General features: G+C 26.5%; 1 protein-coding gene across 1 annotated transcript; it reads right to left on the bottom strand.

Moving 5' to 3' along the window:
- Nucleotides 1-4,342: 4,342 nt before the first annotated feature.
- On the bottom strand, nucleotides 4,343-8,792 carry LOC115706318 (NAC domain-containing protein 21/22). Its single transcript, XM_030633930.2, has 3 exons — nucleotides 8,404-8,792; nucleotides 6,119-6,426; nucleotides 4,343-5,322 (listed from the first exon to the last, which is right to left on the bottom strand). The coding sequence occupies exons 1-3, from the start codon at nucleotides 8,603-8,605 to the stop codon at nucleotides 4,591-4,593; spliced, it is 1,242 nt and encodes a 413-aa protein (XP_030489790.2). The 5' UTR covers nucleotides 8,606-8,792; the 3' UTR covers nucleotides 4,343-4,590.
- Nucleotides 8,793-19,112: the final 10,320 nt, after the last annotated feature.

Raw genomic sequence — 19,112 nt, 5'->3', positions numbered from 1 at the left:
AAAAGATTAAATAAAACGGTCTCTTCTTCTAGTAGCCACTAGAGACTCACTTTTCTTGCTTTTTTTTTTTTTATTTTTTTCCAAATAATATTCAGGTTTAAAATGTATAAAAAAATTCAATAAAAAAAATAATTAAATTTTTTCTTATTATATATTAGAATGGTTTTTTTTATTATTATTTTAAAATGAATAGTTATTCTACTGAAATAGTAGAAAGGTCATTCTACTAGAATGACATTCTAATACTTTAATATGCAACCAAATATAATAATAGAATGAAGATTATTTTCTTTCCATTCTATTTTATTACTTTCAACCAAACGTCATGTTAATTCGTAGAGAGGAAAGAAAATAAGAGAGATAAAAAATATTGTAGTAAAAAATTTTGGAGGAAATGAAAATGAAAAGAAAGAAAAAAAATAGTATTGGGTGCTTATATATGCACTTTTTATCTGTTTCGATATTTGAAAGAATTTTTTTAGTCTATTTTTTCATAGTTATGTATGTTAGAAATCAAAAATAATTTACAATATAAAAAGTAGTATTCTAATAATTTATATAACACATGCGTATAAAATAAAAGTAACACGTGTAACCGACTGTTTAAATTTTATTTTGGCGTTTTAAATTTCTCCAAAGGTTTCAAAATTTTGCGAGATATCTTAGATAACTACAACGTACATGACTATGAAAAAAATGGACTAATTTTTTTTTTTCACACGCCTAAATAGATAGGGATGCAGCAGTACATCCCTTTTAGAATGGTGCATTGTAAAATTTTCCTTTACTATTTTATCTATATTATTAATTTTATTTTATTCTAAATAAAAGATATGTGTTAGTGCACCCTTATCTATTTCACCTTTTGGAAGAATTTTATAGTTTAATTTTTTTTCATAATTGTATATGTTATAATTTTTTTATCACATCCTGCAAAATTTTGAAAAATTTAAAAAATATAACACGTCGAAAATAAGATTCAAACAGTTTGTTGCACGTGTAATTTTTTTATTTTATACGCGTGTGAAATAGACTGTTTAATTATTTTTCTATATTGTAAATTATTTCAATTTTTCAAAATTTATTAGGATGTCTTAAATAAGTATAATGTACATGACTATGAAAAAAATTAGACTAAAAAATTTGCCTAGATGCCGAAACAAATAAAAAGTGCATCGGTGTACCTCTTTTGAAAGATGCATTATTGAATCACCCAAATATATTTTAGTAAATTTCAATAATTTTACTTTTTTTTTTTCTGAAAAACAATAATAAAAAAGTATTAGAAAACTCTACAATGCAACTCCTTAAAAGAGATGCACTGATGCAATACCTTTATCTGTTTTGGTATCAAAAATAATTTTTCAATCAAATTTTTTCTCATAGTCATGTACGTTATAGTTATTTAAGACATCATGCAAAATTTTAAAAAATTCAAAAAAATTTAACAAGCCAAGAATAAAGTTCAAACAGTGTGTTGCACGCGTGATTATTTTAATATATCTTAAATAATTATAGTGAAAAAATGAAAAAATAATATATAGAATAATTCTTTAAATTTAATTGTATATTTGTGTATTGGATAATTCAACTTTTAAGCATCCTACCTAGGCTATATCACCCTCCAATTAAATATCAGTAAAGTCATCACCATAATATTTAATTTATAGATGACAAAAGAGTATAATATTTCTAATTGTATCAATAATCACCGGGAATTAGACATCAATAATATTTCTAGTATACTTATATTATTTAAGAAAATCGTATATGAGAGTACCTAGGAACCAAAAGGCTATCTTAATGAAGAAATAAGTCAGAGAATCCAGCTTGTTTGATGCTGTGATCTCATTTATATAAATATATACATATATATAATTATATATATAAAAAAAAAATTAATGAGAATAATCTCTTCATCTGTACTATATTTGATTAATTAGTTACGTAAAATGAAAGAGACAGTCAAACATACTGAATCCCTTTACTTGTCGTTTGCCAATGTGCTCATAATTATTAATTTAAGTATATATATATGTACAATATACATTAATAATATAACACACACATCATCACTTAGCTATATTTAATTAATTTTAATTAAGGAATGAAAAAAATGACCTGAGAAAAGTTGGAGGAAGAGCAAATGCATCGTTTAAAATATTTTTATTCAATCATGTGCATCTTTTCAATATCGATATATTTATAAAACCCATTATTAATTTTAAAATAATAACTAATCTATCATGGAGTAGCTAGAGCAGATTCTATATTAGTTTCCACCCCCAATTAGTGCATTTTAAGATGCACCCATCACCACCAACTATAATAAGGCCAAGTAATGATAGTGAAATATAATTTATTTATTTATTTTTGTGCAAATAAAATGTATAACACATATATGATAACAAACCTTGTATTCAAATAAATATATACACTCATATATAATATTGATCAAATTATGCAAATTAATTAACCCAATAAAAAGATATAGAAGCCGCCTTCACACCCCCGTAATTAAATAAAGTTATATGAACTATAAAAACGTTTCATACGTTGGTAGTTTGGGTATTATATATCTAACTTTCTAACCCATATCCTAAGCATATAATATAATTTTTTCCAATTAAAATATAATATAATGTTTATATAATATACATAAATACATATGTAATTTTCGACCTTAAAATTAATATCATGCATTTTCAAAAAAAAAAAATTATTATCTATGACCATTTCAAAAAAAAATTAATATCTATAAATGTAGGGGTGTTCACAAAGTATCCGATCCAATCCAATCCGCACGATCCAATCCAATCCAATCCGCAAAATGCGGATATCCGCACTTGTGCGGATTGGATTGGATTGAAAAATCTAAAATCCGCACTTGTGCGGATTGGATGTTGTTTGACCTCAAAAAGTAACCGATCCAATCCAATCCGCACTTAATTATATATATATTTAAAAAATTATAATACATAATATATATTAACTAAAAAAAGATACAAACTTCTAATTTTTTAATTTTTTTTAGTAATATATTGAGTTGGTGCATTTTATTTATTTTATAATGAAAAATACAAGAAAAATAATTCTTATTCACATAGACACATACACATAAAGTTTAAATATATATATATACTCTAGCTTATTTATTTTAGTAATAGATACATATATATTTTAGTGTAAATAGATAAGTATATATATATATATTGATATATATTGGTTTAGTTTGTATATAAATAGAGATGGAAATAGATTATTATTGGAGATTAAGAGACAATAGTTTTTTTTTAATTTTTTTTTTATGAAATATTAAATAATTTATTATTAAAAAAATAACCGATCCAAAATAACCGATCCAATCTGCACTATTGCAGATTGGATTGGATTGGATTTAAACTCTTATGCGGATCGGATTGGATCCAAAATATGAAATCCGCACTTACGGATTGGATGTTGTTTGACCAAAAAAGTGCGGATTGGATCGGATGAACACCCCTATATAAATGTATGCATTGAATAAGAGTTTGATTAACCTCAACATAACATTAAATCAATACTATCACATTCTAATAAAATGTCATTTTTCATTATTTTGATGGAATGATTATTTTATTTTAAAACAAAAAAAAAAAATTATTATAATGTAGCATAGCATGAGCAAAAATTTATCAATTTCTTTTATATATTTTGAATTTTATTCCATTTTATTCTTATTCTTATTCTTATTCTTATTTTTATTTTTATTCTTATTTCTGTTTCTTATATTTTTATTTCTCCCAATCAAATGCTATCTAAGTTTACTTATATTTCCTCTTCTTTTTTTAAAGGAATGAATTCCATTTTTTGTTGTTGAGAGAGAGAAGGTATGTATACTAACTTATCTATTTATGGCTGACGTAGCTAGCTTCTTTATATAATTCCATAAGAATATTTTATTTATTTATTTTAAACATATGAAATACAATTTGGCCACACTATTAGATATTCTTAATAAAAAACTGGCGTATTCTCAATTATACTTCAGAAAGAGGGTTGCTCCTATACACAGAATACCACCGAACCAAAGGTGCACAGCGGATTCAACCTTGTGAGAAAGTTAGTCAAATCCTTACTTTTTGTTATCTCGCTCTTGAGCCATAGCCACTAGGATTAGAAGTAACAGCTATTTACTTTAGATCACTTTCATTGCATCTTTTTTTTTGCTAAAGTCCTTCTCTTGTGCCCGGTCAAATGAAAAAAAAAAAATGTAATTTGTTTAATTAAAAAAAAAAGTGATTACTTATAATTTTTTTTTTACAAAAAAATAATCCCAATTTCACAACATTTCAACAACAAATCAAATGTAATTTCTTTTTCTTCATTAATAAATTCAAATATACACATATATATAGTATAAATTATAAATATAAACTTTACATACATATTTACCAACCAAGATAATATCTAATCCTAATCCCACTGAAAAAAAAAGACCATGAACCCATGAGTTGCCACATGAATAATCTTAGTCAACAAAATTTGACAAAGAAGAGAATAATGAAAACTTGCAGTAGTAATAGTATATATATAGTACTACTAAGTATATCAATAGTGACTCCAAATGTTGGGCATGGTCATTGCCACTTCAGAGAGATAACTCTCAGAACTTCCTTCTCCACAACTTAACAATGGTGACTCCTCCAAATTTGGGTTGGTTTCTATCTTGGTGATCTGGTCCAAAACAGCTCTCAACACTTCATTATCACCAGACTGGTCAACACCACTACAAGGGTTCAAACAATGGTTGTTGTTGATAATAGTACTAGTACTACTCGTACTAGTGTCCATCATGTTTGGTATCACATTCCCATGATGATGACCAAGTCTTCCTGTGGCCTCATGAGCATTATTGTTACTACTTGTGCTGCTTCTTATGCCCAAATTTGGTTCCATTTGGGTAGTGTTGTGCTTGAAAATTAGGTCATGGGTTTGGTAACAACTACCTTGGGGCAAATTGATCATATTATTATTATTGTTGGAGAAGCAGGGCACTTGCTCATGAAAATTATTATGAGCTTTGTTATCATGATCATTACAACCACTATTGTTGTTGTTGTTGTAATAGTTGTTGTAATAATCATATTGTTCTGGTGAAGAGTGAATTTTTTGAGTAGGCTTCTCAAAACTTATGTAAGCATCCATTAATGGAGGGAGAGACTTGGAATTGGACCCTGATTTTTCTCCATAGTAGGCTAATCCCATGTTATAATTGGGTTTAGCTGAAGTTGCTGATACATTTCTGTTTTTGTAGAATACTCTACACAATACCCAATCTTCCTGTATATTGAAAATATATATCGTGAATTATTTATTATTTATATTATTATATTAAAAAAAATACAATCAATTAATTATTTGTGGAATCACTATAGTTAGGATTTTGTGTTTACATAAGGAGATAAAATTGTTAGTCTCCAGAATCTAAATTATGTCAGCAAACTTGTCATCAAATAAAATAGCAATAATTGTATACATTTATATTTTTAAACCAAAAATACAGATAAATAAAAGCTTAGTGCATTACAGCTTGAAAGCTATAAAATTAGCTTAATAAGGACATGATTAGGTCAGCTACCATATTAATTTTTTTTTTTTGTTAGTTTGCATATTAGGTCTTGTAACATTACATAACTAATCACTCAAAAGTCTTGTAAATTGATTATTAAACCGCTTTAATTTCTCATAAAACTAATGGAAAAACAAAATTTAAATATAGTAAATATTTGAACCATATGTTTATTTTAAGATAATTGGCTGTAAAACATTTTTATGTTTTAATTTTCAGATACTTAATCCTTTTATTTTTTATTTGTAACAGTATTTTTTTTTTAATTTTATTTTTATTTGTAAATTTAAGGCGTTAATTAAATTCATCATTAAATGTTAATTGGGTACAAGTGACAATAAAAGTTTAAAATTAATGAAATTTAATTGGTATTTAAGAATGATATTTGACTAACCCTTCAAATTTGTAAAAAAAAAATTAAGTTTAATTAAGGAGTTTGTCAAAAAAAAAAAAACAAATAAAAAATTAAAAAGTTAAATTCATCATCAAATAAATATGAGTGATTACCTTGAGGGAAGAGAGTTTGGGAGCAAGAGGACCTTCAAGCCTAAACTCATGCATAACCCAATCAGTTTTCTTTCCTTTTGGAGCTCTTCCTTGGTAAAACACCAAAGTCTTTCTCATCCCAACAAGGCCATTATTATTATTATTACTATGTGATTTTACTCCTTTGCCCTTGCCAAAGATTGGTCTGTCTTTCCCAGTGGCCTTCCAATACCCAGATGCAGTGGCCCTGTTCGTACGAAGCCCAGTAGCATATTTTCTATCTCTTTGACTGTAAAAATACCACTCTTTTCCTCCCACACATGCTCTCTCTACACACATTAATTAATTAATTAAAGATCATTACAAATACAAACACAAATTAATAGCTTCATTTATTCATATATAGCTCAGACCCAGCTTATCTCATTTTATTGATGTTTTAACTTTTAGATTTTTACCAATCAAATAAACAAATAGTTTCAATTTACTTGGATCTGTACAAATTATTGTTTAAACATGAAATTAAAGTAATAAACGTGCAAGTCTTATTACCATTAATTTTAGCTGAAATAATAAAAAATAATAATAATTTCAACTAGGCTAGTTAATTAGTAATAGTACGTACTACGTATATATGAAAGAAATAAATAGAAGTTTGAAATTGGAATATGAGAAAAAAGTCAAATTTTTTTTTAAAAAAAACTCTTCTAATTATTAATTGGGATGATCAGTAAAGAAAGTAATTTGAAGCCAAAGTAATGTACTTATAATGACACGTGTTGAATTACTATTGGATGGAAACAAGACCTTTGCTCTTATCCCAATCACTTTCACAGCTTTGAGCTTTGGCTTGGGACAACACCAAAGCTAACATCCATTTCTTCAAAAAGTAGAGAATATGATATTTTTTGTTTCTATTCAAAATTTCACATATAAGACATTACCCTTAATTAGGACACCTTAGCAATAATATTAGCTTTTCTTTTTCTTTTGATTTTGACATAAAAACACATATATACCCCCCTCACACATATATAGCATATATACATAATGATATTAGGGAATATTAAAGGGATAAGACTTGTAATGAGTATTCTATTTGTAAATTGTTAAACATATTATTGAGAAATTAATCATTTTAGTGGTTTGAAGTTAATTATAAAAAAAAAATGCATATATCACTGAAAATAAAAGGGGTGTTTGTGAATATTCTTGATATATAAGGAGGGTCGTAATCTAACTTAAAACAATAATGATTATTGTGTATATTTTTTCATGTCCATAATAAATTATAGAATTAGTGGGTACCAGAAAAAATTAATAATAATTTGAAAACATTAATTACTTTCACATGGCTGTTAAATATAGCTTTATTATTTTATTTAAGAATTAATACAAATTTTCTATGGTGATGATTCGTGACACGAGATTTAATTGTGTACAAAGCCCAGAATAAAAATTAATTTAACACTGTTTTTTTTTTCAGAAAAATAATATATATTGGAAGTAAGCAACACTTAAAATGAACATGTATTGTTATATATTCTCTTTATTATTGAATTTTTTCTTTATGCTTAAAAAAATAAGAATCTTTACTTTTGTATATATCTTTATTAACATTGATGAACCATATAATATATATAAACTTAATTATATTGAAGATAATATTTTGCAAAACTTAACAAAAAAAAATGGTTTTTATTTTAATATTATGAAGTAAGTCAATCATAAAAATAAAAATCTGAATTCTGGAGGAGCCTCATTTCCCCAACCACATAAGCTGAGCATATATATAATTTGTAAATATATATTTAACAGAGACACAAACCACACTAGTTAATTATTATTATTATTATTATTGATTTATATATTATTATAATATATGTGATAATTAGTAATAGCAGCCAGTGAGGTTGCTTTCGCATCATGTGTACTGATGATATATATCTAATTTGGCCAAACAACAGATAATGAGAAGAGATCATAATAAGAAATTTTCTCACTCATATACAACTGGCAAGTACGCCACTAAAAAATTAACTTCACATAAAATACAAACAATATATCAGTTAATATTATTCCCCCATTATTTTGTCAATATCCTATCAAAAAATCTCTTACACAAAAACAAATATTAGAAAGAAAGAAAAAAAGGAATAAATAACTTATAATATTTCTTACAAGTATGATCATCAGTTTTTTTTTTTTTACCATGAACATAATTATTATACATATATGTTATTCATCATTATTTAATTATTATTTCAAAATAATAATAATAGAATGAATTAATATATATTAAATACCTGGAATATCCCAAGGCTCAGACTTGTTAAGATCAACTTCGATCATTAGGGTTGAATCGGATTGAGTTATTTTATTGATGAGATAATCACAAACAAGTTCTTCATCTCTTGGATGGAACCGAAACCCAGGTGGCAGCTTTGATTCCACCATGCTTATGCAACTGCTGCTTCTATTACTACTACTGCTACTCATCATCATCATCTTCTTCTTCTTCTTCTTTCTTTTTGATATATTTATATATAGATTTTCTTAGGAAAATAATTAAGCAAAACAGAGAAAATAGGTTTATATAAGAAGAAGTGTGGTAATATTATATATTATTATAATATGGGGAATAGTATATTTTGGAGAGAGATGTATATGTCTCTCTTGTTCTCTTATAATAAAAAAGCAAAGATAGAAGGGGTTGTGTGTGCTTATATAAATAAATAAGAAAGAGAAAGAGGGTTAGAAAAAAAATGTTTATAATTAATTAGAATAATTATTATTTTATAGGCCGGAGACAAATTAAGTCAACTAGTAATTCCGTGCAAGGATGGTGAGTTTTACTATATTTTGTGCACATATTTAATTTTAAACTCTTTTTTTTTTTTTCATTTATATATATTTATTATTTATTAGAAAAATGATCAAATTACACTTTACACCATCTTAGATTAAAATTTGCAAAGATGGTGCTCCCTTCACTTGTACCTACCTCTTCAGTATAATTTTAGTCCCCCGAGGGGTATGATTAAAATTGTATAGTAGTTTACACAAGTCCTATGTGTAAGTCATTATATTAATTTAAAATTTTCCCCCACTAAAGTGTGGATATGTAATTATATATATATTTTTTTTTTAATTTTGTGTATTAAATTATGTTTCAAATTTTTTAGACTACTAAAAATTTCTTTCAAATTATTGAGATTATTAAATTTAATTATGTTTGTCCAATTAATTTAATTTTATTGACGTGAAATGTCCATGTATTAATTAATCTTACCCTCAAATTTTAATATATACTAAATCATCTCCAAAACTTTGATATTTACGAAATTATGCCCCCGAACTTTAGCATATATCACATCATGCCTTGTAAATTTTCATCCACATTAAGCTTTCATTAGTAAAATTGGACAAAATTCCTTGAATCAAATGATCTAAATAGTTGAAGCGAATTTTTAACAACTTCAAAAAATTCAGAAGACATAGTTTAGTACAAGTCAAATGTAAGAAATTACTTAAAACCTACACCATCAAAATAATTCAATCAATATCTAAATCAAATGACAGTTGCTAAAGGGTTCACACAAAAGGAAGAGATAGATTATACTGAAATTTTCTCTCCAGTAATAAAGTACAAAACTATCATAATAAGACTATAAATGAAGGATTTGGGAACAACTACAAAGATCCTAGGCATTACTATTAAAAGGGACAAAAGTAATAGAAAATTGGTTCTAACACAGGAAGATTACATTCATAAAATAATTGAGAAATTCTCAATGGGAGGTTCTAAGACAGCAACTCAACCTATCACAAGTCAATCACCATTATCTAAGACTCAATGTCCTAAGACACAAGTTGAGAAAGAAGCAATGAGTAAAGTATCTTACTCAAATGCAGTAAGATCAATGATGTATCCTATGCTATAAGTATCCTTAGCAAGTATATGGAAAATTATTGGCTGGCTATGAAGTGGTTGTTTAGGTATCTAATAGGTACTAGTGAGAAAGGTTTAGTGTACAAACAACACAAGCATTGCATTAAGATGGAGGGCTACATTGATGCTGACTATGCAGGGAATCGAGACAGTAGAAAATCTACATATGCATATATGCTAAGCTAATTGAGAGAAACTGTGTAAGCTGGAAGGTTCAATTACAACCTGCTGTTGCATTATCAACAACAAAATATGAGTGTATTGCTACTACATAAGTTATCAAAGAAAGAATCTAGTTGAAAGGCTTGCTAGAAGAATTAAAATTCCTAAAGGAAACTCTAACTATATACCCTGATAGCCAGAGTTATGTGCACATATGCAAGAATCTTATATTCCATGACAAAATTAAACACATAAAATAATACCACTTCATCAAAGACAATTTCAAGCTCACATTATCATTGACAAAATACCTACAATGCCTATATATATATATTTGACTTCTCCAAGCTCTTGGTTTAAACTACAGATTACTCAAAGGAAGCTTCGAGATATAGAAAGAGAAACAGATAGAGAGTTAAAGAGAAGAACACTGTAATAAAAAAATAAAAGAAATAGAGAAAATTATAAGGATTACCTTGTCGATTTGAATGTGGCTTGGAATCCTTGCCAATACCTTGTAATCAAGTCAGAAATAGTGGAGATTGAGCCAACCATTTGAGAAACAGCTCAATGGGGACGTAAGTCATTTTTGGGTGAACCTCAGAAAAAGTTTCTTGTGCTTTCTTTCTTTTTCTTTATGCTTTCTGGGTTTGGATCAATCTAGATCTAAATTACTTTGTGTGTTTGTGTGGAAACCCTAAGGGTTCGAGCTAGGTTGGCTCTGTTAGGGTTTTGATCGAAAGAAGAAGATTAGAGATCTGATTGATCTCGAGATGTAACGCCCCGATATTTTGCCTTATTTTACAAAAATACTATTTTCATGCATAATTTGAAAAGATAAAAAAAAAATAATTTAAATACAACAGTGGATTTTAAAAAAAATCAAAATGCAACAGAGAAGGATCCTTCATTTGTAAAACAAGATACAGTAAGTAAATAATTATAAATAATGCATTTTCACTGTGTTAGATTTATCAACTGCTTAAATTAAAACTAAGGCACCACCGGCGTTCTAGATCGTTTGTCCGCCCGTAGCCGCTCACAGTATACGTACCAGAACTGACCCTGCTCACTATACATACTTCCCTGTCTAATACCTGTAGGGGGAAAGTAAGGGGGGTGAGCTAAAAGCTCAGTAAGGAAATGCTTATCAAACAACACCATATAATATCACACATACCATTAATGTATTTATTAAGTTTTAGCAATATCATACATGCTCTTTTATAACTATAACCAAATAACTGTACATATGGACAAGTCTATATTATTTGTTCACACCGTACACATATACAGAGATCATAACTCCAATATCATACTCATAACATAATCATATTAATATTATAAATAATAATGTCATTATCACAACATTGGCATATCATAGCCATTACTTACATAACCCGGCCTAAATTTCCGACCCTACAATATCCCGGGCCTAATCTCGCCCACATAATAACATGGGCCTATGTACCCCTACCATTGTTATAGGATAGGGTATCTCTATATTCAACAAGAATATCACCGTATCATACCCACCATAACAATCTCATACACGACTCGTGAAAACGTGTGGTAGAGTATCTCTACATTCAACGGCCTTATCCCGTATCATACCCCACCATGGTCCCTCACTTTACCTGAGACGTTAGCATACAACATATAACATACAACATATAACATACAACAATACACCATACAACATACAATACACAACATACAACATACACATATACAAGTCATAACAACCATAATTTATATATCAATTTACGAATATTGTGTCCATACCACACATTCTCAGTACCATATACAGACTTATAATAACAAATCATAACTCATGTTTCAGTACACAAAGAATCCAAATTTATGCAGATAAACACATATAACACTATCTAATTTCCTTACCTCAAATCCCGCTGCTTAAGAGTTGTTATCTCGTCACTACTACCTATAATAAGACATGGGTCAAGGCCCTAATATTAAAATTCGTACTCTTACAGTACAGCAGAAAGATTACTATTTTTGACCAACAACTACACTAATTCAGTAAAAGTTGTCTTCATAAAAATTATAGGAAATTCCATTATCTTTCCAACTATATAAAGATCATTAAAAATGGATTAAAACTGAGAGAGTTATGATTGTTTTACTGAAACTATTTCTGAGAAGGAATATGGAGTAACGAATTATACGACTTAGCAAAAATACAAACTTTTTGTATTGAAAGGTTCAGAACTAGAAGATAACATCTTCATGAAAGTTTTAGGAAATTAAATTCCCTTTCCAATGATACAAAAATCTCTGAAATTGGAATTATATTCAAAGAGATATTACAATTTTACCAAAACAGTTTTGGAAGAACAAGATTCAAGAAACGAATTACATGATACAGAAGGAAACTAACTTTTCGACATAGTATAACTCCGAATTCACGAAATGTTTCTTCATGAAACTTATGGAAAATTAAATAATCTTTGAAACCATATATAGATCATTAAAAATGGACAAGAATTGAGAGAGTTATGGTATTTTAAGTGAAAGTACTTTTTCTGGGAATATGAAAAAAACGATTTACAACAACATCAGAAAGATGATAATTTTCGACATATAATATCACCGAACTGGTGAATAGTTTCTTCATAAAAATTTTAGATCATCGAATAAGCTTTCTAACGATACAAAAATCGCTGGAAACGGATCAATATTGAGAGAGATATGACTATTTTACTAAGACAATAATTTTTAGAAAAAAAATAAAAACGAGATTTCATAGTTTAACCTAAAAGTTCACAACAATAAGTGGAAGAACTCTCTTACCTCTTGATGACTCTTCTTAATCAGTGCTAGATCTTGAAATCTCAAATTATTAGAATGGTGATGATGATCTCAATGTTATGCTGATGAAAATCATGAGTGTTGTTTGGCGAAGAGAATGAAACAAGAAGGAAAATTATAAATCTTTGATAAAATGTAGATTGATAACTTGTATGATATAAGATTTTATGAAATGCCTTTTCTAAGACCGTGTTCAGCCGAAAGAAGAGATTGAGATTGAGTTTTATCTTTCTTAGGGTTAAAGACTCTGCATATTAAGTATCAAGAATGTGATCGATTTAGGTTTTATAATCTAATTAAATCTATAAAAGAAAATAATAAAATAACCCCTATAATCTGATGCTAATTTAACTCTAAATAGAATAATTAAATAAAAATCTTATTTGTTAGATATAAGTTTTAAATTTAAATTTTAAAACTTAGGGTTTCTATACTAAACTTAACAGGTCGTCACTTTGTAACCTAATTTTGACCCCAATAAAGTTAAAATTACGATAAATCTATTTCTACATAATTCATAGATCTTTGAATTATCTTTCCAACGCCACTGAAATCACCTCAATCCGAGCTCTAGAACTCCAGATATGATCGTTTTAGTAAAACAGTTTTTAATCCTGCGAATTTATCCAAACCTACGAATTTTTAACATTAATTCTATAATAATGTTATTTGATATCACTTATACCATTAATTAAAATCCACTAAATAATTTATAAAACCCTAATAAACTTTCATATTGGGCTTTAATTAAATGATTACCTACCTTGTAAAAATACCATAATATTTTATTTTCGTAGTTAATATAACTTTAACTCTCTCTAGAAAATTGGTACAATAATCTAAGCAACAATCTCAACTCACTAACAACACAAATATATAAGATAATTATCCTCACACAATTAATATCCCAAGGAGAGAAAAAAAAAATTAAATACTATTTTAATCTGGATATTACACGAGAATCTTCAAAAGGTATTGTTGTGGGAAATCAAAACGATGTAGTGTTGATTTGTTACCCTTGGTTTTGATCAAAGTCAACTTGGGTTTGGGAAAGGTCTTAAATGACCTTGGTTTAAATACTTATTGAATTATTTTGTTTGTGTATGTTTCATGGTTTAAGTTATTTTCTAAAATGGTATCAGAGCTTGGTTTAACAAGAAAGTCAACCAAATTCAACTCAGGAAGGAAAAAGATACAACAAGATCAAGAAGTTAAAGAAAACACAAGAAGACTTAAAGATAATCCAGTGGAACCTGATGAACATATTGGGAAGAACTTGTGGATATTCCACTAACTGATGAACCAGAAAAACCTAACTCCAAAACTACTATAACTATTACTTAAATAATATTTAAATTATTTATATAGGACTTCAAAAATTAATTTTGTCTTAGGCCACATAACCTTATGGTATTACTTTCTACTATTTAATTGTAGACAAATGAAATTACTTGAGCCTCAAGTGGTTATAAAAAAGTGCATGTGTGTTGGAGGTTTTGGGTTTGAGTTTCAAGTTATGCATTGTAATATATAAACGCTTAATTAAAAAAAAAATGGTAGGCAAATGAGCAAGAAGATTGTGAGTTAGACTATTGCCTGATATGGATAACTTCTCATTGACAAAGAAAATGAGATGGTTTTCAACTGAATGAGGAGACGAACTAGTTCAAAATTAGGAAATCTTTCCTAAACAATATAGAATCAATTATTCAGAAGCTTTCTAGAGAAAATGAAAGAGAAACAACTTAAAATCAATGGGATTTAAATACATGCATTTCCGCTTTGGATTTCATTAATCACTATTAATTTTTCTTTTACTTTTTTTAAAATAGTTAATAAAAAATAAAAATATAAAATATTAGAAAATTTTACAATGCACCCTTTAAAATAGATATATTGATGCACCCCTATCTGTTTTAGCATCCGAAATAATTTTTTAGTCAATTTTTTTCTCATGGTCATGTACGTTATAGTTATTTAAGACATCCTGCAAAATTTTAAGAAATTTGGAAAAGTTTAACACACCGAAAATTATCTTCAAACAGTGTGTTGCATGCGTGACTATTTTATTTTATACGCGTGTAAAATAGACTGTTTGAACATTGTTTTCTATATTGTACATTATTCAGAATTTTTCAAAATTTTGTAGGATATCTTAAATAGCTATAACGTACATGAATATGAAAAAAAATTAGACTAAAAAAATTTTCTGGATGCCGAAACAAGTTAAGGGTGCATCAGTACATCCCTTTTAAGGGGGTGCATTGTAGAATCACCCTAAAATATTTTGGTTTTTTGTACCTTAGGTCCCTAAACTATAGATGTTTTGGCAAGTTGGTCCTCAAACTTTATTTTTTAACAAATTAGTGTCTAAACTATATATGTTTTGGCAAATTGGTCTCCAAACTTTATATTTTGGTAAATTAATCCCCAAACTTTTATTTATTTAGCAACATTAAGTTCCCACTATTAGATATTGACATTTTTATTATTTATTTTACTTACTTTAATTTATGTTTTTGTGTTAAATTCAAATAATTTTATTTTTTTTAATTTTAATACTTTGAGAAAAATAATTACATTAATATTTTTTATTTATTATATTAATATTAATATTTAAATACTTTAATTTATTATATTCATATACTATAATAATAAGAAAAAAGAAGATAAATACTAGAAGACACATATAATAGCTAGAGAAAATTTTACCCCTCACATTTTTATATTTTAGCATTTATAGTATATATTTATTATTGATTTATGAATATGTGGTATTATAATTTTAATAAAAAAAATAACAATTGAAAATGCTTAAATAATAATATTATTTTTTTATAAACTACAAAAGTAAATTATATTTTAAAATTTATTTTTAATTTATGTTTCGCGACGAACCTATAAAAATTTACCATCGTTGATACAAAATTTAAATAATCAATAAATATATATAATATAAAAATTATTAAATTTATAATACTACATATTCATAAATCAACAGTAATATACTATAAATGCTAAAATATAAAAATATGAGGAGCTAAAATTCTCTCTAGCTATTATACGTGTGTGCTACTATTTATCTTTTTTTTTTTTGTTTCTTATTATTAATGTATATGAATATAATAAATTAAAGTATTAAAATATATAATTAATATTAATATAATTATTTTTCTCAAAGTATTAAAATGAAAAAAAATTATTTGAATTTAACACAAAAATATAAATTAAAGTAAGTAAAATAAATAATAAAAATGTCAATATCTAATAGTGGGAACTTAATGTTGCTAAAGAAATAAAAGTTTGGGGATCAATTTACCAAAATATAAAGTTTGGGGACCAATTTGCCAAAACTTATATAGTTTGGAGACTAATTTGCCAAAAAATAAAGTTTGAGGACCAACTTACCAAAACATGTATAGTTTAAGGACAAGCGGTACAAATAAGCCAAATATTTTTTAAAACAAAATAAAAAATAAAAAAATTAAATATTATTTATTTTAAATAATTTTTTAAAAAATATTTTTATCTTCTTGTAATATATAATAAATAATTAAATATATTTTTAATACAAAATAATTTATTAGAGAATCTTTTAATTGAAATAGTTTTTTTTTTAAAGTTAAGTTGAACTGTAGTTTTTTTTTTCTTTCGAAAAGAAAAATGATTATTAGCTCTCACTTAAGATGATTTTAGGATGTTCATAACATAGCCGATCTAATCCAATTTGCACGATCCAATTCCATCTAATTCGTAAAGTGCGGATATCTGCACTTGTGCGTATTGGATTGGATTGAAAAATTCGAAATCTCCACTTGTGCGGATTGAATGTTGATTGACATGTAAAAATTACCGATCAAATCCAATCCACACATATTTATAAAAAAATAAAAAAAATTATGTATACAAATAACATTTTAAGGTAAAGAAATTAATATTTTTTAATTTAATACATATAATAAAATTGTATTTTAAAACTTAATTGATCAAATGTATATTCCATTCTTATATATAATTTTTTTCTACATTCAATTTAAAACCAAATTAAACGTTCTTTTTTATACATACAACTTTTCTTCCTTTGAATTTGTTATTTGTTATTATAGTTTGTTGTTTGTGACATAAAATAACAATAATTTATTTTATTTTGTTACTAGTTCTGTGAAGAAAATTATTTTTTTTCATAAATATTAAATAATTTAATATTAAAAAGTAATTAATCTAAAATAATTGATCTAATCCCCATTTGCGGATTTGATTGGATTTGAGCTATTGTGCGGAATTGATTAGATCTAAAAAAAAATAAAATCTCACTTAATGCGAATCGGATGCACTATAAGTAAAATAATAAATAAGATAAACACCCCTAAATGATTCAGGTATTTGTTGGTTGGGTTTCCCGCTTATTTAATTTATCATGCTTATAATGATTATTGAATCTCTTTAAATTTTAACCTTTTAATGAAATTATTATTTTTTCCTCAAAAAAGAAAAAAAATGTGAACTATATTTCAACAATGTGAACGAATTTCTTTCTCTCTTTTTCTTTCGCCAAGCATTTTATATCTCTGTATATTATAGCTAAGATATAATGACGTGTCATGATGACATTGAGAAACTAATCACTACCAACTTGCTGACATGTACATTGAATTGAGGTAAAGTAAAATCATTTGGATGATAATTGGTTTTAGATCGTGTTCACTTGATAAAAATATGAAAATCAAAATGGTATGGCCATTTGTGTCAACCAAATAACAAAATACCATATTAATAATGTAAAATAAATCTAATATAATATGATAATGGTTAAAATAATTTGTTTTTATTTCATTAACCAAATAAATTTAATTAAAGAAGTGGTATTGGAATGGTTAATCAATTTAATTAACCATATGGTTGAGAGTTGGGACCCTAAGCTAAGGGCTGAGGTGATGTATTGTATTTAGATTAGACATATGTAGGAATTTGGCCCATACATTATTTATACATATACACATAACATATACATACAAATATAGAAATAGAAATAGCAACATCAGCCAGCCTATCTTCACCAAAACTTGGGTCCCATTTTGATGGCTTACTCACTTAATTGGCCATCCCCACTTGCGAAACCCTTCATCTCCCATTCCCATTTCCATTGCCATTGTCTTCTACTCTTCTCTCAATATATTATAATTTGTCCTTCTATTTTAATATTTAAATTTTGAGAATATAAATATCTAATGTTAAAATGGTACGGGTCATCATTATCTTTTTTGCTAATGTAGTTAACTGGTGGATTATCGTATACGTATCTACTCTTTAATTGGTCTAATTCAAAGAATTTTATATATATAAAAAAAAATTGTGTGTCGAATAGTCAATGTTTAACCTAGTGATAATCAATATTGTTTTAGTAACTTTGAATATATTTTTGTAAAAAAATAAAAATAATAAATACTAAAGTAATACTAAATTTTGAAATAGTGAATATTAATAACCTCTATCCTCTCATTTAATTAAGAGTTTTTTACAGTAAAATTCTCTTAACTATCATTTTATTTGTACTTAATCATTTAAGCTTAAATTTTAATTGTAAAATCCTCCAAACTGTATACACTTTTGTAAATGTATCAAATTTATATCGATTCATCTAATATTATTATTTTAAAATCATAAAAATTATTTCAAGATTTATAATGTTTTTTTTATTTTTTAAAATATTTTAGTTAATTTTAAAATAAACTTGAAAATAATTTTTAAATAATAATATTATTTGTACCAATATAAACGTGACAGGTGTATTAGATTGAACACATAAATAGTTCATAGTAACAGTTAACCGAATAACACTTTAAATTTGTTACTAGTTCAATAATTTAGAGAATTTTATTGCCAAAAATTTGAGCTTGAAGGGTTAAATGTAACTGAAACGATAATTGGGAATATTTAGTCGCACAAAAAATTCTTTAATTAAATAAAAATAGAGTCTTTTTTATTTTTACACTTCTAAACATTTTTATTTTACATTTTTACGGAATTCTATATAGAAACCCATATTGCAATTAACGCTGCAACTTAAAT

The sequence above is a fragment of the Cannabis sativa genome, chromosome 1, assembly GCF_029168945.1.
Source record: "Cannabis sativa cultivar Pink pepper isolate KNU-18-1 chromosome 1, ASM2916894v1, whole genome shotgun sequence".
Classification (NCBI taxonomy): domain Eukaryota; kingdom Viridiplantae; phylum Streptophyta; class Magnoliopsida; order Rosales; family Cannabaceae; genus Cannabis; species Cannabis sativa.
This window is presented reverse-complemented; position numbering and strand designations above follow the sequence as displayed.